This window comes from Rana temporaria, chromosome 12 (genome assembly GCF_905171775.1).
Source record: "Rana temporaria chromosome 12, aRanTem1.1, whole genome shotgun sequence".
NCBI lineage: Eukaryota > Metazoa > Chordata > Amphibia > Anura > Ranidae > Rana > Rana temporaria.
In genome coordinates this window covers 137,971,660-137,995,331 of record NC_053500.1, presented here as the reverse complement: position 1 = coordinate 137,995,331, position 23,672 = coordinate 137,971,660, and the positions used below count along the sequence as shown (strand labels likewise).

At 48.0% G+C, this 23,672-nt stretch overlaps 1 protein-coding gene across 1 annotated transcript; it reads left to right on the top strand.

Annotated features, from left to right (window-relative positions):
* The first annotated feature begins 2,206 nt into the window (after window positions 1–2,206).
* NPTX1 (neuronal pentraxin 1) lies at window positions 2,207–22,349 on the top strand. Its single transcript, XM_040330940.1, has 5 exons — window positions 2,207–2,738; window positions 7,721–7,928; window positions 15,678–15,922; window positions 17,514–17,693; window positions 22,041–22,349. The coding sequence occupies exons 1-5, from the start codon at window positions 2,283–2,285 to the stop codon at window positions 22,260–22,262; spliced, it is 1,311 nt and encodes a 436-aa protein (XP_040186874.1). The 5' UTR covers window positions 2,207–2,282; the 3' UTR covers window positions 22,263–22,349.
* Window positions 22,350–23,672: the final 1,323 nt, after the last annotated feature.

Below are 23,672 nucleotides of genomic sequence, written 5' to 3'. Positions count from 1 at the left end.
ATACACATAAAGCTCTGTTACATTGTTGGCACTACATTAAAAATTCTTGAAATAAATTATTTAATTTTTTCAGGGACCTTAGATTGTAAGCTCTTGAGGACAGGGACTGATGTACATAAAGCTCTGTTACATTGTAGGCACTGTGGTCTAATTTTATAGGGAGCTTAGACTGTAAGCTCCTGAGGGCAGGGACTGATGAAAGCTCTGTTACATTGTAGACACTACATTAATACCTGAAATAAATGGTTTTATTTTATAGGGACCTTATGGATTGTAAGCTCCTGAAGGCAGGGACTGATGTACATCAAGCTCTGTTACATTGTAGACACTACGGGCCAGATTCACAAAAGAGATACAACGGCGTATCTCCTGATACGCCGTCGTATCTCTGTTTTAGGGCCGTTCTATCTATGCGGCTGATTCATAGAATCAGTTACGCATAGCTAGCCCTAAGATCCGACAGGTGTAATTGAATTACACCGTCGGATCCTAGGATGCAATACTTCGGCCGCCGCTGGGGGGAGTTCGCGTCGTAAACCAGCGTCGGGTATGCAAATTAGCAGTTACGGCGATCCACGAAGGTTTTTCCCGTCGTTACGTCGTCGCAAGTTTTAGATTCCCGTCGCAAAGATAGGGCTGCTATTAACATGGTGTAAAATTACTCCACCATGTTAAAGTATGCCCGTCTTTCCCGCGTCGCTTTTGAATTTTTTTGTTTTCCCGGCGTAAGTACGTTACGCACGTCGCGATTCTCAACACGTCGGCGCGTCGAAATTTCGCGCAAAGCACGTCGGGAAACTTGCGACCGGAGCATGCGCAGTACGTCCGGCGCGGGAGCGCGCCTAATTTAAATGGTACCCGCCCCATTTGAATTGGCCCGCCTTGCGCCGGACGTGTTTACGATACACCGCTGCAAATTTCCAGGTAAGTGCTTTGTGGATCGGGCACTTAGACTGAAAACTTGCGGCGGTGTAACATAAACGGGTTACGTTATGCTGCGCCGCAGGTACGAGAATCTGGCCCTACATTCATTCCTGAAATAAATACTTTCATTTTATAAAGACCCTAGATTGTAAGCTCCTGGGGGCAGGGACTGACGTAAGCTCTGTTACATTGTAGGCAGTACATTAATACCTGAAATAAATGGTCTAATTTTATAGGGACCTTAGATTGTAAGCTCCTGGGGGCAGGGACTGATGTAAGCTCTGTTACATTGTAGGCAGTACATTAATACCTGAAATAAATGGTCTAATTGTATAGGGGCCTTAGATTGTAAGCTCCTATGGGCAGGGACTCATGTGCATAAAGCTATGTTACATTGTTGGCACTACATTAATTCCTGAAATTAATTATTTAATTTTATAGGGACCTTAGATTGTAAGCTCCTGAGGGCAGGGACTGGTGTACATAAAGCTCTATAACATTATTGGCACTACATTAATACCTGAAATAAATGATTTAATTTGATAGGAGCTGTAGATTGTAAGCTCCTGAGAACAGGGACTGATGTACAAACATCTCTGTTACATTGTAGGCACTACATTAATACCTGAAATTAATGGTCTAATTTAATAGGGACCTTAGATTGTAAGCTCCTGAGAACAGGGACTGCTGTGAGTGTACAGTGTGTGTAAATTGTCTGCACTCTATTAATTCCTATAATAAATGTAAATTCTCCAATTTTCCAGGTGGGTTCCCTGCCAGCGACTGCGCTGACGTCTTCTAATCGCACGCTGCCAGCGAATGAGCCCCCCGCCTGCAGTACGCATCGCTGCAGTCACACAGCCCATTAAAACCTTTGGGGCTTTTCCAGAATAATGACAGACCTGCAGCAGCCCCCCCTTGCTGGGATTGGGGGATACCCTGAGGTTTTCCCCTCCTCCCACCATCTTTGCTGGGCACTTACCATGGCAGGGGAGGGTAGCCCAGAACTCTTTTTCCTACACACTTACTCCATCCCCTTCCTGATTGGTCCTCAGCCCCCCCTTGGTGCAGCAGATTGCTGGTGGCAGTACAATGGGGTATTGTGTGAGAATTTCCCCCCTGTGTGTGATGCAGGGGGGAGCCCCCTCTTCCCTCTGAACCCCCCTTTGTACAGTCAGCCTGTGTAAAACTCAGCCAGGGAGGGATTCCTGAGCCTGCTCTGCTCCCTCCCTCCTCTATATAAGCGGCTGCCTGCGCTGCAGTGACAGTTGCTCAGCGGACAGTTCCTGGTGCTGAAGTCAGGAGGACGATTGTTCCGCACCCAGAGTGAGCCCATCAGTGCTGGACACGGAGAAGCCATGATCACCGGAGCCTGCTGGAGGAGCCTCCTCCTCTGCTTCTTCTTCCTGCGAGGATCTGCCCAGAATTTCCCCCAGACCAGGTTCATCTGCACCTCAGTGCCTCTAGACATGGACATGTGCACCTCCTCCATGCAGAACAGTGGTCCCACCGAGGACCTGAAGACCACCATCCTGCAGCTGCGAGAGACGGTCCTCCAGCAGAAGGAGACCATCATCAATCAGAAGGACACCATCAGGGACTTGACTGGCAAGCTGGCCAGGTGTGAGGGGCAGACAGTGCTGGAGGTGCCCTCCAATGAGCCCAAGACAGGGGCAGCCCCTGGATCCAAGAAGAAGGAGACTGGGACCCCCAAAAACACCATGGGAGACCTGTCCAGGACCCCCACTGCTGAGACCCTTACCCAGCTGGGACAGACCCTACAAAGCCTGAAGACCAGGCTGGAGAACCTGGAGGTAGGGATGGGTAGGGATGGCTCATGGCTTGTATGGTCAGTAGAATACCTGGAGGTAGGGATGGGTAGGGGTGGCTCATGGCTTGTATGGTCAGTAGAATACCTGGAGGTAGGGATGGGTAGGGGTGGCTTATGGCTTGTATTACCAGTAAAATACCTGGAGGTAGGGATCGGTAGGGATGGGATGGCTCATGGCTTGTATGGTCAGTAGAATACCTGGAGGTAGGGATGGGTAGGGATGGCTCATAGCTTGTATGGTCAGTAGAATACCTGGAGGTAGGGATGGGATGGCTCATGGCTTGTATGGTCAGTAGAATACCTGGAGGTAGGGATGGGTAGGGATGGGATGGCTTATGGCTTGTATGGTCAGTAAAATACCTGGAGGTAGGGATGGGTAGGGGTGGCTCATGGCTTGTATGGTCAGTGGAATACCTGGAGGTAGGGGTGGCTCATGGCTTGTATGGTCAGTAGAATACCTGGAGGTAGAGATAGGTAGGGGTGGCTCATGGCTTGTATGGTCAGTAGAATACCTGGAGGTAGGGATGGGTAGGGGTGGGATGGCTCATGGCTTGTATGGTCAGTAAAATACCTGGAGGTAGGGATGGGTAGGGGTGGCTCATGGCTTGTATGGTCAGTAAAATACCTGGAGGTAGGCATGGGTAGGGATGGGATGGCTCATGGCTTGTATGGTCAGTAGAATACCTGGAGGTAGGTATGGGTAGGGATGGGATGGCTCATGGCTTGTATGGTCAATAGAATGCATGGAAATAAGTATTCAATCAGACATTGGGGAACAGGTGTGCAGAGATTGTAATAGGGGGGTTGTGTGCTGCCCTTCTCTATTGGGATATGGCTGGGTGCAAGACATAATGGGGGTGGTGAGACACGGTTGGGTGTATGACATAATGAGGGGAAGTGGGACTTGGCTGGGTGAAGGACATAATGGGGTAGTGGGACATGGCTGGGTGAAGGACATAATAGGGTAGTGGGACATGGCTGGGTGCAGGTTATCATGGGTAGTGGGACATGGCTGGGTGAAGGACATAATAGGGTAGTGGGACATGGCTGGGTGCAGGTTATAATGGGGTAGTGGGACATGGCTGGGTGCAGGACATAATGGGGGTGGCGAAACATGGAGCAGACGTGAGACATAGCGAGGGTGTGTGGACTATGGCTGGATGAGGGGGTGTAGGACAAGGAAGGAGGACATGGCTGGCTGCAGGACCTTTTGGGGAGAGGGGGGGTGGGACATGGTAAAGGAGACCTGAAAAATGGCTGGCTTTTTGACATGGTGTCGATGTAGGAGGATTTGGGACACTGGGGGAGATATGGTGATGTATACCTGGGATATGGCTGTGTGTGGGACATGGTTGGAGGATTTGGGACATGGTGAAGGAGACCTGAGAAATGGCTAGATGTGGGACATAGAGGGTGGCTGTGGGACAGGAAGGGGGTACAGAACATGGTAAAAGGGACCTTCATGGCTGGGTGTGGGACATGGTTGGGGAATTTGGGACAGTAAAGGAGACCTGGGACATGGCTTGCTGTGGGACATGGAGGGTGACTTTGGGACAGGAAGGGGGTATGGGACATGGTTAAGGGGACCTTCATGGTACGGGACATGGTTAAAGGGACCTTCATGGCTGGGTGTGGGACATAAAGAGGGTGCAGGAGATGGTGAAGGAGACAGCTGGGTGTGGGTAATGCTGCTGTTAGAAATCACGGCTACCTGACAGCCAACCCCCCCCCCCCCCAATATAGCAAATTAATATTTTCACAAAAAAATACACTAAAACCATTATTAGCGGACACAAACATTTTTTACATTCTTTAAACTTTAAAAAAAATATATAATTTTTCAAAAAATCTTTACATTTTTTGAAATTCTTTGATTTTAGAATAATTTTTTTTTTGTTTTCTTTACAATTTGTTATTTTTTTTACGGAACAGTAAAACTGTGGGTAGGGTGAGGGGGGGGAGGCAGCACCGTGACAGGGGGGTACACAGGGGGGATCAGAAGCGGGCAGAACAGGGAAGGGAATCAGTGTGTGGGGGAAGCAATTACAGAAACAATGACCAGTGTCTATGTCTCTCCGTGCAGCAGCTGAAAGTTGGCAGGAGGGAGAGCAACTGTCTTTCATCTGCTGCAGAGAAGTGCACAGGGCATCCTTCTGTAATTGCCACTCTGTCCGACCACACCAATTCCCTCTGCTGCTGTCTGGGCCCCCCTGTGTACCTGGGCCCCCTACAGGAGGACTGGTGACCCCCCCTATCAGTGGCCCTGGGTGTGGGACATGAAGAGGGTGCAGGAGATAGTGGGGGTTTGGGACATGAAGAAAATATTCCCTCTGCTGTCTGGGCCCCCCTGTGTGCCTGGCCCCCCTACAGGAGGACTTGCAGTCTCCCCCTATCAGTGGCCTTGGGTGTGGGACATGAAGAGGAATGCGGGATATAGTGGGGGTTTGGGACATGCAGAAAAGATTCCCTCTGCTGTCTGGGCCCTCCTGTGTGCCCGGGCCCCCTACAGGAGGACTGGTGGTCCCCCCCCTATCAGTGGCCCTGAGTGTGGGACATGAAGAGGATGCGGGAGATAGTGGGTGTTTGGGACATGCAGAAAAGATTCCCTCTGCTATCTGGGCCCTCCAGTGTGCCCAGCCCCCCTACAGGAGGATTGGTGGTCTCCCCCTATCAGTGGCCCTGGGTGTCGGACATGAAGAGGGTGCTGGAGATAGTGGGGGTTTGGGACATGCAGAAAAGATTCCCTCTGCTGTCTGGGCCCTCCTGTGTGCCCGGGCCCCCTACAGGAGGACTGGTGGTCCCCCCTATCAGTGGCCCTGAGTGTGGGACATGAAGAGGATGCGGGAGATAGTGGGTGTTTGGGACATGCAGAAAAGATTCCCTCTGCTATCTGGGCCCTCCAGTGTGCCCAGCCCCCCTACAGGAGGATTGGTGGTCTCCCCCTATCAGTGGCCCTGGGTGTCGGACATGAAGAGGGTGCTGGAGATAGTGGGGGTTTGGGACATGCAGAAAAGATTCCCTCTGCTGTCTGGGCCCTCCTGTGTGCCCGGGCCCCCTACAGGAGGACTGGTGGTCCCCCCTATCAGTGGCCCTGAGTGTGGGACATGAAGAGGATGCGGGAGATAGTGGGGTTTGGGACATGCAGAAAAGCGAGACCCAGCTATGGAGATTGATGCATGATTCTGTTCTTGTTAACTCATTGTGGTAACTTACTGGTGCGGTATTTGTTCCTTTTTTTGGAGTCCCCGAGTGTGTGAAGCAGCGAGTATCTTAAGCAGGGATGATTGTAAAGTTGGTGGTATAATCAGAAGAGAGCGTGTTGGTGAATAAAATGTTTCTCAGCAGTACATTCACCTATTCCCGTTAACATTAGAAAACGGAACAATTGTTCTGACTGCATTGATGGCGATAATCATGGTGCCGTCAACCAGCTGCCAAGAGTCAATCCCCAAGACAGACGTGTCTTCTGGATGGCAGGAAATGTGACATTGGTTGACCAGCCTTCAGATTGTGGCAGATTGGTAGTGAAGGGGTTAAGAGAATTTTCCTTGGAAAAACTCGGCATTGGTGGAACATCACCATTTCTCTTTGGCATTAGGATTGCGCCAAGCGCCCTCTGCATACACTTGTGGTGGTTTGGAGTTCCTCTTGGCTAATCTAAGGTGGGTGCCCATAGACAGGATACAACTGCTTCCCGAAATCCCAATCTGAGCGATTGCAGTGGGATCGGGAAATGGTCACCCGCGATCTCAGCAGTGACCAACCTTGGAAGAAGAGTTGATCACCCTTGTTGGGTTTTACCAGTCGGTCACCGGGGGTTGCCTGCTGAGCTCAGAAATGTGTACACTTGATGGTAGATTCACGTAGAATGGCGTATTTTTGTGCGGGCATAACGTATCCTATTTACGTTACGCCTCCACAACTTTTACAGGCAAGTGCCGTATTCTCAAAAGAAATTTGCGGCGGCGTAGCGTAAATAGGCCGGCGTAAGCCCGCCTAATTAAAATTGTGAAGAGGTGGACGTGTGTTATGTAAATTAACCCTGACCCGACGTGATTGACGTTTTTCACGAATGCGCATGCGCCGTCCGTGGAATTTCCCAGTGTGCATTGCTCCAAAGTACGCTGCAAGGACGTATTGGTTTCGACGTGAACGTAAATTACGTCCAGCCCCATTCACGGACGACTTACGCAAACGACGTAAATTTTTCAAATTTCGTTGCGGGAACGACGGCCATACTTAACATTGGTACTCCGCATATACGCCTCATATAGCAGGGGTAACTTTACGCCGGGAAAAGCCTAACGTAAACGGCGTAACTGTACTGTGTCGGCCGGGCGTACGTTCGTGAATTCGCATATCTAGCTGATTTACATATTCTAGGTGTAAATCAGCGTACACGCCCCCTAGCGGCCAGCGGAAATATGCAGTTACGATCCGACGGCGTAAGAGACTTATGCCGGTTGGATCTAATAGAAATCTATGCAAAACTGATTCTATGAATCAGGCGCATAGATACGACCGGCCGGACGCAGAGATACTACGTTGTATCTCTTTTGTGAATCTACCCCAGAATTGACAAGCATGCATGTTGATGCTTTTTGCTTTATGTAACTTTTTGCCCTGTACACACGATCGGAATTTCCGATGGAAAAAGTCAGACAGAAATTCCGACCGTGTGTACGCCCTATCGTTCTCTTTTACTCCGTCGGAAATTCCGATGTGATTTTGGTCTGATTATTATTAATGCTCAATGCCTGGCTGCCCTTGAAATACCAGCCTGAGGCTTTACTTATCCAGAGATGAAGCCTCAACAATCATCCACATGGTTACCTAAGTCAATAAGCTGCTAATCATGGGTTTAATTGAGAAAGTCGAATGTTTAGTAATGTTTGTGACAAGCCACTTAACCGACGGCGTAACATGTCCCCCCCCCCTCCCCCCCTTTCCCCTGCCCCTTTGCAGCAATACAGCAGAGGGAACTCGTCGGTTCAAGCCAGCAGTCTGAAAGATTTGTTGCAGACCAAAATAGACGACTTGGAGAAGCAAGTCCTGTCCAGAGTCAACAACCTAGAAGAAGGGAAGGTCAACGTGAAGAACGAGACAGAGCTGAGGGGCAAAATAGAGAATGCCCTCACCTCTCTACAGCAGAGGATCACCGACCTGGAAAAAGGTGCGCAGAACACGCTGAGGGTACAATGTGATTGCAGCCAGAGTCTGCCTGTGTATGTGCGCCCAACAACATCTCCCCGTATTCCACAACATTGCCTGCGAAGAACGTCACAACCCCATACATTGTGCAATTGTACCGCCTCAGTAATCAGCCGCATATTATATTCTGTGTTTGAAGGATTTGTATTTATAGGATTTTCAGTCTGTGGTGTGATTCAGGCATCTGCAGCTTCTGTTTAAGAACATAACGCAAGAAAATCTCCCCCTCCACCCTTTTCTTTATTTCTCCCTCTTTTGTTCTTCCTCTATTTCCTTATCAAACCGCTCCCTACCCTCTATTCTCATCTCCCTCCCTTTCCCTTTCTTTACCCGCCGCACCCCTTCTTCCCTCTTATCTCTCCCATTCATCCCCTTCTTACCTCTTCTCTCTCCCATTCATCCCCTTCTTACCTCTTCTCTCTCCCATTCATCCCCTTCTTACCCTTCTCTCTCCCATTCATCCCCTTCTTACCTCTTCTCTCTCCCATTCATCCCCTTCTTACCCTTCTCTCTCCCATTCATCCCCTTCTTACCTCTTCTCTCTCCCATTCATCCCCTTCTTACCTCTTCTCTCTCCCATTCATCCCCTTCTTACCTCTTCTCTCTCCCATTCATCCCCTTCTTACCTCTTCTCTCTCCCATTCATCCCCTTCTTACCTCTTCTCTCTCCCATTCATCCCCTTCTTACCTCTTCTCTGTCCCATTCATCCCCTTCTTACCTCTTCTCTCTTTTCCTTTCCTCTCCTCCCTCTCACCACTGTCCCTTACCTCTTCTTCTTACTTTCCTCACCTCCCTCCTCTCTTCTTTCCCTACTTTCTCCTCTCCTTCCCTCCACTCTCTCTTTCTGCAATAACGTATTTTTTCCCCTCCCTTCTCTTCTTTTTGTTCTACTCCCCTCTCCACTCTCTTCCCCTCCAACGCCTGTCCCCTCCTCAATCCCCTCCAACTCATCACCTCTGTTCTCTTTCCTATTCCACTTATTTCCTCTCCTCCCATTTCTCTTTCTCTCCTCTTCCTTAATCTCCTCTCTCTCCTCACTCCTCTCCTCTCTCTCCTTTCCTCTCACAAACCCAATCTTCCAATTTGACTTTTCATTCATTCAATTCATTTTTCTCTCTTCTCTCCTTTCTCTCGTCCCACTTTTTGTCTCCCATGTCTTCTGTTCTCTCTCTCTCCTCTCTCCTTTCCCCTCAGTCTCTCCTTTTCTCTCCTCTCTCCACCTCTCTTTCTCCCCTCTCTCCTTTCATCTTTTATCTCCTCTCCCCTGTCCCTCTTCTCCTCTCTCCTTTCCATTCCCATCCTATCCTTCTCTTCTCTTCTCTTCTCTCCGCTCTGTCATCTCTGTCTCTCATCTTCCTCTCACCCTTCTTTTCCTCTCCTCCCCCTTCCATCTCACCCTTTCTCTCGTCTCCTCTTCTCTCCTGTCCTCTCCTTTTCTCCCCCCCCTCTACTTTCCTCTCTCTCGTCTCATCTCCCTTTCTCCTTTTCTCTCCTCTTCTCTCCATCTCCTCTCCCCTCCATCTCTTCTTTTCTCTTTTCTCCTCTCCCCCCCCCCCCCCGCTGCCTATTCTCTTCTCATCTCTGTCTCGCCTCTCTCTTTCTCTCTTCTCCTCTCATCTCCCTCTCTCCTTTCCCTTGCTCTTTCCTCCTCTCACTCCCCTCATCTCTATTCTTCTCTCCCCTTCTTTCCTCTCTCTTATCTCCCTCTCACCTTTCCTTTCCTCTCCCCTCTATCTCTCCTTTTCTCTCTTCTCTCCTGTCCTCTCCTGTTCTCTTCTCTTATCTCCATCTTTCCCTTCCTCTCCCCTCTGTCTCTTCTTTTCTCTCCTCCCCCTCCCCCGCTCCCCTCTCTCCTTTCATCTCTATTCTTTTCTCCCCTCCTTTCCTCTCTCTTATCTCCCTCTCACCTTTCCTTTCCTCTCCTCTCCCCTCTATCTCTCTTTTTCTCTCTTCTTCTCTTCTCTTCTCTCCATCTCTCCCTTCCTATCTCTCCTCTCATCTCCCTCTTTCCTATTCTCTCCTCTCCTCTCCCCTCTGTCTCTTATTTTCTATTCTCCCCCCCCCCCAAATCTCTTCTCTTTTCTTCTCCTCTCTTCTCTTTTCTCTCTTCTCTTCTCCTCTCCTCTCTCCTTCGCTCAGCTCCCTCTCACCTTTCCTTTCCTTTCCTCTCCTCTTCCCTCCATCTGACAATTTTTTTTTCTCTTTTCCCTCTTTCCTCTCCTGTTCTCTCCCCTCCATCTCTCCTTTCCTCTCTCTCTCCTCTCATTTCCCTCTCTTCTTTTCTCTCCTCTACACTCCTTTTCTCCCATCTCCCTTTCTCCTCTCCTCCCATCTCCCTCTCTCCTCCCCTCTCCTCTCTCTCTCTCTTCTTTTCTCTCCTCCCATCTCCCTTTATCCTCTCCTCTCAGCTCCCTCTCTCCTCTCCTCCCAGCTCCCTCTCTTCTCTTCTTTTCTTTTCTCGCCTCTCCGCTCCTCTCCTCCAATCTTCCTCTCTCCTCTCAGCTCTCCTCTTCTATCCTCCCAGCTCAGTCTCTACTCTCTTCCCCTCTCCTCTCACTCTCTTCTTTTCTCTCCTCTCTGCTCCTCTCCCCCTATCTCCCTCTCTCCCCTCCTCTCATCTCTCCCTCTGCTCTCATATCCTCCTCCCATCTCCCTCTCTCCTCTCCTCTCAGCTCCCTCTCTCCTCTACCTCTTTTCACCCCCTTACCCCCCTCTATTCTCTTTATCTTCTTGCTGTGTGCTGTCTCTCTGCTATATAACAGGCTTGCAGGTCGGATTCTGTGTTGCAGTTACATAACATGAATAGTCAGGGTGGAATTCATTTCAGAGCTCTTAGCCTTGGCCCACATTGAATGCCTCTGTGTATTGCTACCTGCACAGAACTAGAGAGTGCATTCACATTGCAGACATCTGTACATGTCGGTCGAGGTGACCTACGAAGGATTTAGCTCTCTCAGCATTAACATCCCCCCCCCCCCCATCCAGACCTCAGTTTTTCTATGTAGCTGGCTCTATTGAAGCCGCCTGCCACGATATGCCATCGGAATAATGATCAGTGTTTGCAATTTGTTGTTTTATATCGCTGTAAGAAATAACCAGAGCTTTCCTTACTAATGCGAAATGCAGCCTTGGCTGGGGCTGGGTTATGGCGCCTCCTAGTGACATATCTGGGGAAGTTACAGAATTTTTGAAACTTTTCTTAGGATGATGTCATAGTGATGTTGTGGCCCAGATTCTCAAAGGGCTTACGACGGCGCAACGCAATGTACGCCGGCGTAAGTCCTAATCTGGGCCGTCGTATCTATGCGACTGATTCTTAGAATCAGTTACGCATAGATATCCATTAGATCCGACAGGCGTAAGGCTCTTACGCCGTCGGATCTTAAATGTAATAATTTTTTTTGGCCGCTAGGTGTCGCCTCCGTCGTTTTCCCCGTCCAGTATGCAAATTAGCTAGATACGCGAATTCCCGAACGTACGCGCGGTCGACGCAGTGAAGTTACGACGTTTATGTCAGGTTTGCGTTGCGTAAAGTTGCCCCTGCTATATGAGGGGCAACTAATGTTAAGTATGGCCGTCGTTCCCGCGTCAAAATTTGTAAATTTACGTTGTTTGCGTAAGTCATCCGTGAATGGGGCTGGACGCCATTTACGTTCACGTCGAAACCAATGATGTCATTTGGAGCAGTGCACCCTGGGATATTTTTTCGGACGGCGCATGCGCAGTACGTTCGGCGCGGGAACGTGCTTAATTTAAATGCTTCACGCCCCCTACCCGGCTGATTTGAATTAGGCGGGCTTGCGCCGGGTGATTTACGCTACACCGCCGCAACTTTACAGGCAAGTTCTTTGTGAATAAAGCACTTGCCTGTAAAACTTGCGGCGGCGTAACGTAAATGAGATATGTTACGCCCGCGGAGTTTTACGCCCATCTACGAGAATCTGGGCCTGTGTTTTTATGCTGCAGTTTGATTGCGATTGGTGACAACGATGTTGGTTTGGGGGATTCAGATCATAGATTATCCCTCCAGTCTTCCCTCCAGTGACACAGGAAAATGGCTGCAGCATACATACAAATAACACACCTGGTTCGGTTTATTCAGCCCGATTGCATTTTAGTAATAAAATGATAAGATCAGTTGGGTTTTAACCATTACTGACCACCTTCTGCAAATACTAATCCGCTGGAACCGATCTGGAACAAGTATGCAGCCAGTGAGGTCAGATTTCCAGGTCAGTGACTTATTGAAGCCATTAAATGAGAAAGACAGTAAGTAATTCGCGTTTCCAGAAGGCGGTCAGCCGCGGCAGCTTCCATATTTAGCGCTGCGTCAGGTTCCCTTTAATCCGGCAGCAGGACCTCTGATACGTTAACAATGCTGAGGGTCCTAAATTAAACAGATAAGCTTGCAACTACTCAAGCAAAATGTAATACAGTGGAAACATTGAGCATAATCCGATCTAGGAGAATGCTCGTAATCCAAAGTACTCGCATATCAAAGCGAGTTTACCCATTGAAGTCAATGGAAACGAAAAATAATTTGTTTTGCATTGGCTTCAATAGCATGCAATACCGCATGCGGCCAGAGGCGGGGGGGGGGGCAGGTAAGCCTCGTAAACACTCAGAAAGGGCCGAGGACACCTCGGAAAGGCTCGGGAATAGAGTATTTCCGTGATTTTCCGAATGGCTCCGATGGGCGCCAGAGGCTTTGCTTGGCTCCGGCTTCCCCCCCCCCCACCTCAGGCCAAACACGGTATTACACGGCTTGAATTCTGCTCATTTTGCGAGACAACACTCGCAAACCGAGTCAGTTTTTTTTTAAATACAGCGCTCGTATTGCGAAACGCTTATTAACCACGTTACTCGCAATCTGAGGTTCCACTGTAAAAGTGTGTAGAACGCCACAACTGTTTTTGGCTGGATCAAATGGGAAGGACATAGGGATTTTTACGGTGCTTACAAATAATAATGAGAATCATATACCGTATATACCCGAGTATAAGCCGACCCGAATATAAGCCGAGGCACCTAATTTTACCAGAAAAAAATGTGAAAACGTATTGACTCGAGTATAAGCCTAGGGTGTCCATCTGTAAGCCTCACTTTGGCTCACTGTGTCCATGCCTCACTATGTTCATACCTCACTGTGTCCATGCCTCACTGTGCCCATGCCTCACTATGTCCATACTTCACTTTGTCCATGCCTCACTGTGTCCATGCCTCACTGTGCCCATGCCTCACTGTGCCCATGCCTCACTGTGTCCATGCCTCACTGTGCCCATGCCTCACTGTGTCCATGCCTCACTGTGCCCATGCCTCACTGTGCCCATGCCTCACTATGTCCATTGGCTTATGCTCGAGTCACCTTTTTGCACCTGATCTCCCAGACTTTGTGGACCCGGTACCGGGCACACATGTAGCCCCACTCTTCCTCTACAAGTTTGCAAAGTTTGTTGTCTGGGGGACCTATGGCTGGGGAGCACCGATTTTTTTTAAAGCCGGGCACCCCTTCTATAGACTTCCATGTTAAACGTCAGTCTAGTCATGGGCACAGTGAGGCATGGGCACAGTGAGGCATGGGCACAGTGAGGCATGGACACAGTGAGGCAAAGTGAGGCACAGTGAGGCATGCAGATAGACACCCTTGGCTTATACTCGAGTCAATAAGTTTTCCCATTTTTTTGTGGTAAAATTAGGTGCCTCGGCTTATATTCGGGTCGGCTTATACTCGAGTATATACGGTATATGTAGAAACACACACACACACACACGTGTGTTTGAGCTTTGGGGTGCACAGCCTAATGTGCACCTATGGGTGCTGGGGGTGAAGGTGCAGCTTAGCCAAGGATGGATGGAACCAAGGCCACATGGGAAGCATGCAACACTCTATTACACACATGGGGGCAGATCCACGTAGATCGGCACTTCTCTCCGCCGGGCGTAGCGTATCTAAGATACACTACGCCGCCGTAACTTTTTTATTTTTTTCGAATCCTCAAAGAATTTGCGCCGTAAGTTACGACGGCGTAGTGTATCTTTGGCGGCGTAAGGGCGCGGAATTCAAATGGATGCGATGGGGGCGTGTTTTATGTAAATACGTTGTGACCCGACGTCGAAATTAAACCAGAACACGCCAGTGCTTACGACGGTGATGTCATTTTACGCAAATCCCTATTCGCGAACGACTTACGCAAAAAATTCAAAATTTGACGCGGGAACGACGGCCATACTTAACATTGAGTAAGCCTCATAATAGCAGGGGTAACTATACGCCGGAAAAAGCCGAACGCAAACGACGTAAAAAAATGCGCCGGCCGGACGTACGTTCGTGGATCGCCGTTACTAGCTAACTTGCATACTCGACGCGGAATTCGACGGAAACGCCACCTAGCGGCACCCGCAAAAAAATGCACCTAAGATCCGACGGCGTAATAAGACGTACGCCTGTCGGATCGATCCCAGATGCCGTCGTATCTTGTTTTGTAGATGCAAAACAAAGATACGACACGGGAACTTTAAAATGACGCGGCGTATCAATAGATACGCCGGTGTAATTCTTTTGTGGATCTGCCCCATATGCTCGAACTTCCAAAAGGCAAATACAAACATTAGCAGCGCTAATCGATCGTCATTCAGATCAACACACAGGCCCAGATTCAGAGAGCAATTGCGCCTGCGTAACCATAGTTACGCAGCGCAATTGCTTACTTGCGCCGGCGTAACGAATGCTCCTGATTCAGGAACCTCGTTACGCCGACTGCAGCCTAAGATATGTGTGGCATAAGGCTCTTATGCCCGCATATCTTAGGCTGCATTCTTGCGATGGCCGCTAGGTGGCGTTCCCGTTGTGCTCAGCGTATAGTATGCAAATTGCATACTAACGCCGATTCACAACGTTACGCAAGCCTTGCGTACGCAGTTTACGTTGTTTGCGTACGGCGGTTTTCGCGTAAGGCTGCCCCTGCTAATAGCAGGGGCAGCCAATGTTACGTATACTCGTCGTTCCCGCGTCGCGAAATTTGAACTTTACGTAGTTCGCGTAAGTGAATTGTGAATGGCGCTGGACGCCATTCACGTTCACTTTGAAGCAAATGACGTCCTTGCGACGTCATTTGCCGCAATGCACGTCGGTAAAGTTTCCCGACGGAGCATGCGCTCTACGTTCGGCGCGGGAACGTGCCTAATTTAAATGATTCCCGCCCCCTACAGGATCATTTAAATTGCACGCGCTTACGCCGGGCATTTTGCTGGAGCGCCCACGCAATTTACGGAGCTACTGCTCCGTGAATCGCGGGTAGCGCATAAAATTTGCAGGGGGCGCAGGGCAAAAACGTTGCCCTGCGCCTCTGTAAAAACTGCGCAAAGGTACCTGAATCTGCCCCACAGTCTATTGGCTCGGGTCATGGAAAGTCTTTTGCGCAGAGACGTCGGGCGCGGCACCTGCAATGACAGGTGATACCTGGGCTTTTTCCTACCATTTCATTCCAGCTAACCCTAAGACAATCCTGCTTAGGGACAGATTATGGAAAGACGTACTCTTGAGTATTATCTCGGTAGAGGTGCCAAATGATCATTATTACTCCACTGGGATTAGGAGAGATTTTTTTGCCTTCAATAATCCGGTGTAGAAGTCACAGGTTAGGCTTGTGTTTAAATCTCAGCCTAACGCCTCCGGAAAATGAACTTTGCTTGTCTTCTCCATCTCTTTAGGTCAAAAGGAGAACCGGCCTGCCGACAAATTCCAGCTCACTTTCCCCTTGAGGACAAACTACATGTATGCCAAAGTAAAGAAGAGCCTCCCGGAAATGTACGCCTTCACTGTGTGCATGTGGCTCAAATCCAACGCCTCCCCGGGGGTGGGGACTCCGTTTTCATATGCGGTGCCAGGCCAAGCCAACGAGCTGGTGCTCATTGAGTGGGGGAATAATCCAATGGAAATATTAATCAACGACAAGGTAATAAAATCATCGGTCTTCATTTCTCGATTTAGGGGGGTTCGGGAAGGTTTTAGGCAAAGAGGTGCTTGAAGTGAACATATGGCCAGGCTGTGGTCATTAAAGAATTAACCTGTTTATAAGAAACCATAAATCAGCTGTAAATCAAGTCCTTATTGACCTCTGTAGCCACAGGCACTGTTAAAAAAAGGATTCTTAAAATAATAATAATTGTAAAACTCTGACATAAAATACGAACAAAGCATATGCCTCTATAGTGTGTACTTGTCTCACTCCAGAGCACTAAGTGTCATTTCTGTCTGCTGCCTCCTTCCTCTGCATGAGTCACTTTTGACAAGTTTTCCTGACACCAAGAGATAAAAGGTGACTGGGGAGGGAACTTCAGCTGATTGACAGTCTCAGCTCTGTTCCTGTGTGCTGTATGAAAGGGAGTGTGTCTCTTCCCTCCAACCAGCTCTACTCAGCGTAACTTCAGCTCCCCTCCCCCTTTTTTCGGAATGCTTAGTCAAACTTAAAAAATTCTGGACTTTGAACCAGCTGTAGAGAAGAGAAGACTGCAGAAAAACAGGTACAACTTAAGTAGGAGGATTTGTTTCCTCAGCTCCATGCCTTTCCTCTCCTAGCAGTGACCCAGCAGCTCAGCTCCTCTCCTTCCCTCTCCTAGCAGTGACTCAGAAGCTCAGCTCCCCCTTCCCTCTCCTAGAAGTGACCCAGAAACACAGCTCCCCTCCTTCCTTCTCCTAGCAGTGAATAAGCAGCTCAGCCCCCCCTCCTACCTCTCCTAGCAGTGACTAAGCAGCTCAGCTCCCCCTAATTCCCTCTCCTGGCAGTGACTAAGCAGCTCACCTCCAGCTCCTTCCCTCTTCTAGCAGTGACTAAGCAGCTCAGCTCCCCCTTCTTCCTTCTCCTAGCAGTGACTAAGCAGCTCAGCTCCCCCTTCTCCCTTCTCCTAGCAGTGACTAAGCAGCTCAGCTCCCCCTTCTTCCTTCTCCTAGCAGTGACTAAGCAGCTCAGCTCCCCCTTCTTCCTTCTCCTAGCAGTGACTAAGCAGCTCAGCTCCCCCTTTTTCCTTCTCCTAGCAGTGACTAAGCAGCTCAGCTCCCCCTCCTTCCCTCTCCTAGGAGTGACTAAGCAGCTCAGCTCCCCCGACTTCCCTCTCCTAGCAGTGACTAAGCAGCTCAGCTCCCCCTACTTCCCTCTCCTAGCAGTGACTCAGCAGCTCAGATCCCCTTCATTCCCTCTCCGAGCAGCGACTCAGCAGCTCAGCGCTGTGTGAAATTTTGGATTAAGCCCTACCGTAAACCATCCTTTATTAGTCCCTGAATTACACATAGGGTGCCTTCAAACATGCTGGAAGGGCATGATGTACAAACTGCATATTCTGGGGAATGTTTCAGGATGAACACAGATCATTGATCAGTACTGTATTCAGTAGTGTGTTCCTTCATAACAGGTTCTACACTGACTGGTACCTGACCTTTCCTGTAGATCCTCATTAAGTCACAGCAATATTAGGTGCCCAGAAAAGCATCTGCTGGGGGCAGTCCATGTTCCAGATAATTTGAGTCTCTTCTTTTTTTTTTTTTAACAGGTAGCAAAATTACCTTTTGTAATTAATGATGGCAAATGGCATCATATCTGCATTGCCTGGACAACACGTGACGGTGTGTGGGAAGCATACCAAGATGGCGTACTTCGAGGAAATGGGGAAAACTTGGCACCCTACCACCCTATCAAACATCAGGGAGTGCTGGTGCTGGGACAGGAACAGGTAAATGCGTTAGAAAACCTTAAATTTGTATCTACTTTGCTGTACAAGTCCCAGATTACAAACATGTTTTTATGACAATGACTGTTTTCCTGCTTTCCCATAAACTTAAAGAGTTTTATGCAATAATTTTAAGTATATAAAACAATTCATGCAGATGTTGGTGGTCAGTGCTGTGTCTCCTCAAATTTTGCTGGACTGGTCAGTGCTGTGTGCCTCCTCAAATGTTGGTGGTCAGTGGTTTGTGGCTCCTTCAAAGTTGGTGGTCTGTACTGTGTGTCTCCTCAGATGCTGGTGGTCAGTGCTGTGTGCCTCCTCAAATGTCAGTGGTCAGTGCTGTGCGCCTCCTCAAATGTCAGTGGTTAGTGGTGTGTGCCTCCTCAAATGGTGGTCAGTGTTGTGTGTCTACTCAGATGTTGGAGGTCAGTGCTGTGTGCCCTCTGAAATGTTGATAGACAGTGTTGTGTGCCTCCTCAAATGGTGGTCAGTGGTATGTGCCTCCTCAAATGTCAGTGATGGGTGCCTCCTCAAATGTTTGGTGGTCAGTGGTTTGTGCCTCCTCAAATGTTGGTGGTCAGTGGTTTGTGCCTCCTCAAATGTTGGTGGTCAGTGGAATGGGCTCTCTGAAATATTGATGGTCAGTGGTGTGTGTCCTCTCAAAAGTTGGTGGTCAGTGCTGTGTGACTCCTCAATTGTTGGTGGTCAGTGGTGTGTGTCCCCTCAATGTTGATGGTCAATGCTGTGTGTCTGCTCAAATGTTGGTGGTCAGTGCTGTGTGCCTCCTTAAATGTTGGTAGTCAGTGTTGTGTGCCTCTTCAAATGTTGGTGGTCAGAGGTGTGTGCCTCCTCAAATGTTGGTGGTCAGTGGTTTGTGGCTCCTTAAATGTTGGTGGTCTGTGCTGTGTGTCGCCTCAGATGTTGGTGGTCTGTGCTGAGTGCCTCCTCAAATGTCAGTGGTTAGTGGTGTGTACCTCCTCAAATGGTAGTCAGTGTTGTGTGTCTACTCAGATGTTGGTGGCCCAGTGCTGTGTGCCCTCTGAAATGTTGATGGTCAGTGTTGTTCTCCCCCTAAAATGTCGGTGGTCAGTGGTGTGTGCCTCCTCAAATGTTGATGGTCAGTGGGATGTGCCTCCTCAAATGTTGGTGGTCAGTGTTGTGTGCTTCCTCAAATGTTGATGGTCAGTGGGATGTGCCTCCTCAAATGTTGGTGGTCAGTGGTGTGTGCTTCCTCAAATGTTGGTGGTCAGTGGTGTGTGCCTCCTCAAATGTTGGTGGTCAGTGTTGTGTGCTTCCTCAAATGTTGGTGGTCAGTGCTGTGTGCCTCCTCAAATGTTGGTGGTCAGTTAGATTTGTCTCCTCAAATCTTGGTGGTCGGTGTTGTGTGCTTCCTCAAATGTTGGTGGTCAGTGCTGTGTGCCTCCTCAAATGTTGGTGGTCAGTGCTGTGTGCCTCCTCAAATGTTGGTGGTCAGTGGGATTTGTCTCCTCAGATCTTGGTGGTCGGTGTTGTGTGCCTCCTGAATTGTTGGTGGTTAGTGTTGTGTGCTTCCTCAGATGTTAGCGGTCAGTGGTGTGTGCCTCCACAAATGTTGGTGACCAGTAGGATGTGCCTCCTCAATTATTGGTGGTCAGTGGGATGTGCCTTCTCAAATATTGGTGGTCAGTGGAATGTGTTTCCTCAAATACAGGTACATTTGAGTAACGCATGGATCCTAACGGTTACAATTTGTAGCAATTATTACATTTTGTAGCCAAAGTAGTCACCTTGGTGGTCCACAGGATCAGTGTTACTTACCTGAGAAACAATGCACAGGTCCTGCACCACTTGTTCCAACCTCCCGGGCAGGTGATGTTGGGCCGGAACTATACTGGCAGTGTAGGGCTGGATATGCATTCTCCTTGCTAAGAGTCAGAGAGTGACTTGCTTTGAAGGAATTTGCTAAACCCGCACAGAAACACATTTTGCAGCTTTGATTACATTGCTTTTATAAAACACATTATTTGCACCTTCGTTCTGCATAAATTGAGCAAAAAAATGTTCTTTAGGCTATTTTCTCTTCTCAACAAATGTTTTTTTTTTTATTACGAAATAAATAAATATTCGCTATTGCAACATTGATCCTCCTCCTGGCCAATCGGGAAGCAGGTCTGATTCTGGCAGCAGCGCATTTTCATTTCCTTTGCAAAGGTGTATTCAGGGGTATTATTGTTAGTTTTGGTTTCTCTTTTATTATGGACAGTAGTAAAATACCCCATGATGGTCACCGGACTGAGCTGAACAGGAGCATATGAAAAGCACAGAGTCTAGAGAAAGCTACAGGGAATTAGCAAAAAAAAAAGGAAGCCAATAGTTATATGCATTCTAATTCCCTCCAAAGTTCTCTAGATTTGTTACATTGTATCTTGTTATATTTCCTATCCTCATCAGCGCCATCTGGTGGCCATATTGTGGTATTTTATTACTCCCCATATTAAGAGAACATTTGTTCAGAAGAGAATATCCTAAATCAGCTTTGCTCAACTGGGGTGCCACCTGGAGTTATCATGGGTGCTGTAATGCGTCTTGTATCTTTGCATGGAAATGTAAGATCGGGGGCCGTCTTTAATGTTGATTGGACCCTGGGCAAAAAAAATCTTGCCCCCCCCCCCCCCATGCTATTTTGCTCTCCACCTGCTCTGAGACGTACAATAAATTTCAGCTAGACTTAAAATCAGCTTACTGTATCAGATCAGGCAGTGATTGCGATTGGTTGCCAGAAGTTACAGCATATCATTACCACTTACTGACTGGTTGCTAGAGGTTACAGCACACATTACGGCTCACTGATTAGTTGCTAGAGGTTACAGCACACGATTTCTTCTTGTTGATTGGTTGCTAGAGATTACTGTACAGTAATACTGCTCACTAATTGTAGAGGGGCATGATATACATATGAATACCGCCTTTATTTACATATGAATGCCGTCGACCTCAGTTATTTACATATGAATACCGATATTTACATATTAATGCTCCTGCTATTTACATATGAATGTAGGTTATTTACATGTAAACACAGGGGGGTAGATTCACATAGAATCCGCGGCGGCGTAGTGTAAGCCATTTACACTACGCCGCCACAACTTACTGGAGCAAGTGCCGTATTCTTGCTCCGTAATTTGCGGCGGCGTAGTGTAAATGGCCCGGCGTATGGCCGCGTAATTTAAAGGGAGCGTCTTGTATTTAAATTAAGCGCGCCCCCGCGCCGATCGAACTGCGCATGCGCCGGCCGTAAAAATAGCCCAGTGCGCATGCTCCAGCTCACGACGGAAAACGTCAATGAAGCCGACGTGAGCGTCATTGACGTAAAGTCCTATTCGCGAACGACTTAGTAAAACGACATAAACAATGGAAAAAGACGACGCTGACCCGACGCCATACTTATCATGGCAAACGACGGACCTTCGTAAACTTACCCCTCATATAGCAGGGGTAAGTTTACGCTTACGGAAACAACGTAAACGACGACCAGGCGGCGCAAAAACGTTCGGGAATCGGCGTATCAGGCTCATTTGCATAGACAAATGAGAAATCGTCGTAAACGCCATCTAGCGGCCAGCGTGGAATTACATCTAAGATCCGACGGTGTAAGTGACTTACACCTGTCGGATCTACGCCGTATCTATGCGTAAATGATTCTAAGAATCAGACGCATAGATACCCGGGGCCAAAAACAGAGATATGACGGTGTATCTTGAGATACACCGTCGTATCTCTTTTGAGAATCTGGCCCAGGGTCTGCAGGTAAGTCATCTGTACACAACAATAGGGCAGAGCTGGGCAGCATTAGTAGCAGCACTTCACACTGAGATATTGGGACACAGCACAGGACCAAAACGTCAAGGGACAAGGAAATATAAAGTGGGATAGTTAGCAAGTATGAGGAAGCTGCTTTGGGCCCCACAACAATGACAGGGCCCAGGGAAGCTGCTCCTTTTGCCCTGCTTTAAAAACGGCCCCTGTGTATGATGCTAATCCAGATGCCCTGGCATCTAGAAGGGGACTGAAGTCTGCCTCTGGTTAGGCCTGCTCCCCCTCACTGCCAAGGAAGGTAAGATGTGAAAGGGTGGGGGAAAAACGAAGGACTCTGATTTGAAAGGGGGGGGACTGAGAAGTTGAATTTGGGAAAGGACGGAGGACTCTTTTTTTTTTTTTATTTGCACAGAACGAATGTACATGAAGATTCGCTGGACGAATAGCTATGCATATTTTCGTTATAAATAGACCCCCGCATATTCCGTGTCCCATGTGGAAGTTAAATTGTTTCCATGGCAGACAACGTTGATAAACTGATCTTTTTCCCTTTTGAAGGACACGCTAGGAGGCGGGTTCGATGCCACCCAGGCTTTCGTTGGCGAGCTCGCTCATTTCAACATGTGGGACAGAAAGCTGACGGTGGGAGAAGTCTACAACCTGGCGACGTGCAGTAACAAAGCGCTGACCGGTAACGTCATCAGCTGGGCAGAAACCAACATTGAGATCTTCGGCGGGGCCACCAAGTGGACATTCGATGCATGTCGCCAAATCAACTGAAGCCCAGCGGATTCCCATGTCTTGGCGAAAACATAAAAAATTCTTACCATCGGCCTCATCCTGCACTTGCCTTTCAAACGTGAAAATGTTGGGGGGGGGGGGGGGGGGAGGGGAGGGTCATCAACTAAAAAGGTGGTTCGATTTAACTTTTCCTTTTTCTTTTTTTTTTTTTACCTGCAAAATGACAGGAAAAAAAAATCTTAACAAGCCAAACCACATTCTTCAACCCATCGTTTCGTTTTCCATCAATCACCTTTTGCATTTGTGAGCGAGAAAGCTTGAATTTTTTTTTTCTTAATAGGAAAGGCATGCAAATAGTTCAGCAGGACATTTTTAATTTTTTTTTTTTTAGGGAGATTTCACTTTTTCTACATAGGAAGATCCCTTTTTGAGTTTTTTTTTTTTTTTTACATTGCCAACTTGGTTTAACCTCTTGGCTGCTGGAGAGCTCTGCAACACGGGATGGGAGCTCTAGGTGTCTCCAGCAGCAGCGTCGGGGGGTTATTCCGGAGTGCCTTGCGCTGGTACAAAAGATTCAGCACATTTCTCTCATCCTTTGCATTACTTTCTATAGACGTGTTAATAATAACGGTATTTGTTGGCTATGCGGCTCGAGCTTGCCCATCCACAGCTGTGTTCATTCTGTTTCGGAAATTGCTGTCATTGAGAGCTTTGACCTGAACTGGTTTGCGTGACCTTCAGTCAGGGTTTTTTTGGGACCTTGCTGTCTCCTTTCGATAACTCCAGCAAATGCTAACGCATGGCAGACAAAAAAAAAAAAAAACCCAACCCTGTCCTCTGGTTAAGTCACGCCGTAGCATTTTTTTTTTGTGAATGTTTTTTTTTTTTTTTTTCAATTACTCTGTAAATATATTTATTTATTTATTTTTGACGCGCATGCATGATAAGTAAACGGACATTCCGTCATTTTTCTTTCACCTCCTGGTAGAATTCTTTCAATTTAGTGGAACTTTTATGGCTGAACTTAAAAAAAAAAAAGTCAGCTGCGCAAGAGGACTCTTTTGCGAATTTGATAAAAAAAACTTTACTATGAAAAGAAACCTTCGATTTTCCAGGCAATATTTCTAAGTCATTTGGATCCCTTTGTAAAAAAGGAAAAAACGTCGAATTTTATTACCATGTGGTTTCGAATGCTGAATCTGGTTACAGATTATTTTATGTTATTAAGCACTTTCTCTGCTAGCCATAACGAATTTAGAAAAAAAAAAAACTTTGAAAGGGTAATTTTTTTTTTTTCCATACCAAAATACAGTATATGTAGCTCGTGTTTTACTGGTTTGCAGATGTTTGGGAAAAAGATTGTGTGGGACCACGCTTACCGCTTGCCTGTTCAATATGCTATGACCCCACTGTGATCGTATTCAAATAAAGCGCATCTAAAACCATGAA

Coding starts and splice junctions, on each gene's coding strand:
- NPTX1 (XM_040330940.1), top strand. CDS start 2,283: ATGATCACCGGAGCCTGCTGGAGGAGCCTCCTCCTCTGCTTCTTCTTC. Junction 7,929..15,677: donor GATCACCGACCTGGAAAAAG/GTGCGCAGAACA, acceptor CCATCTCTTTAG/GTCAAAAGGAGAACCGGCCT. Junction 17,694..22,040: donor TGGTGCTGGGACAGGAACAG/GTAAATGCGTTA, acceptor TCCCTTTTGAAG/GACACGCTAGGAGGCGGGTT.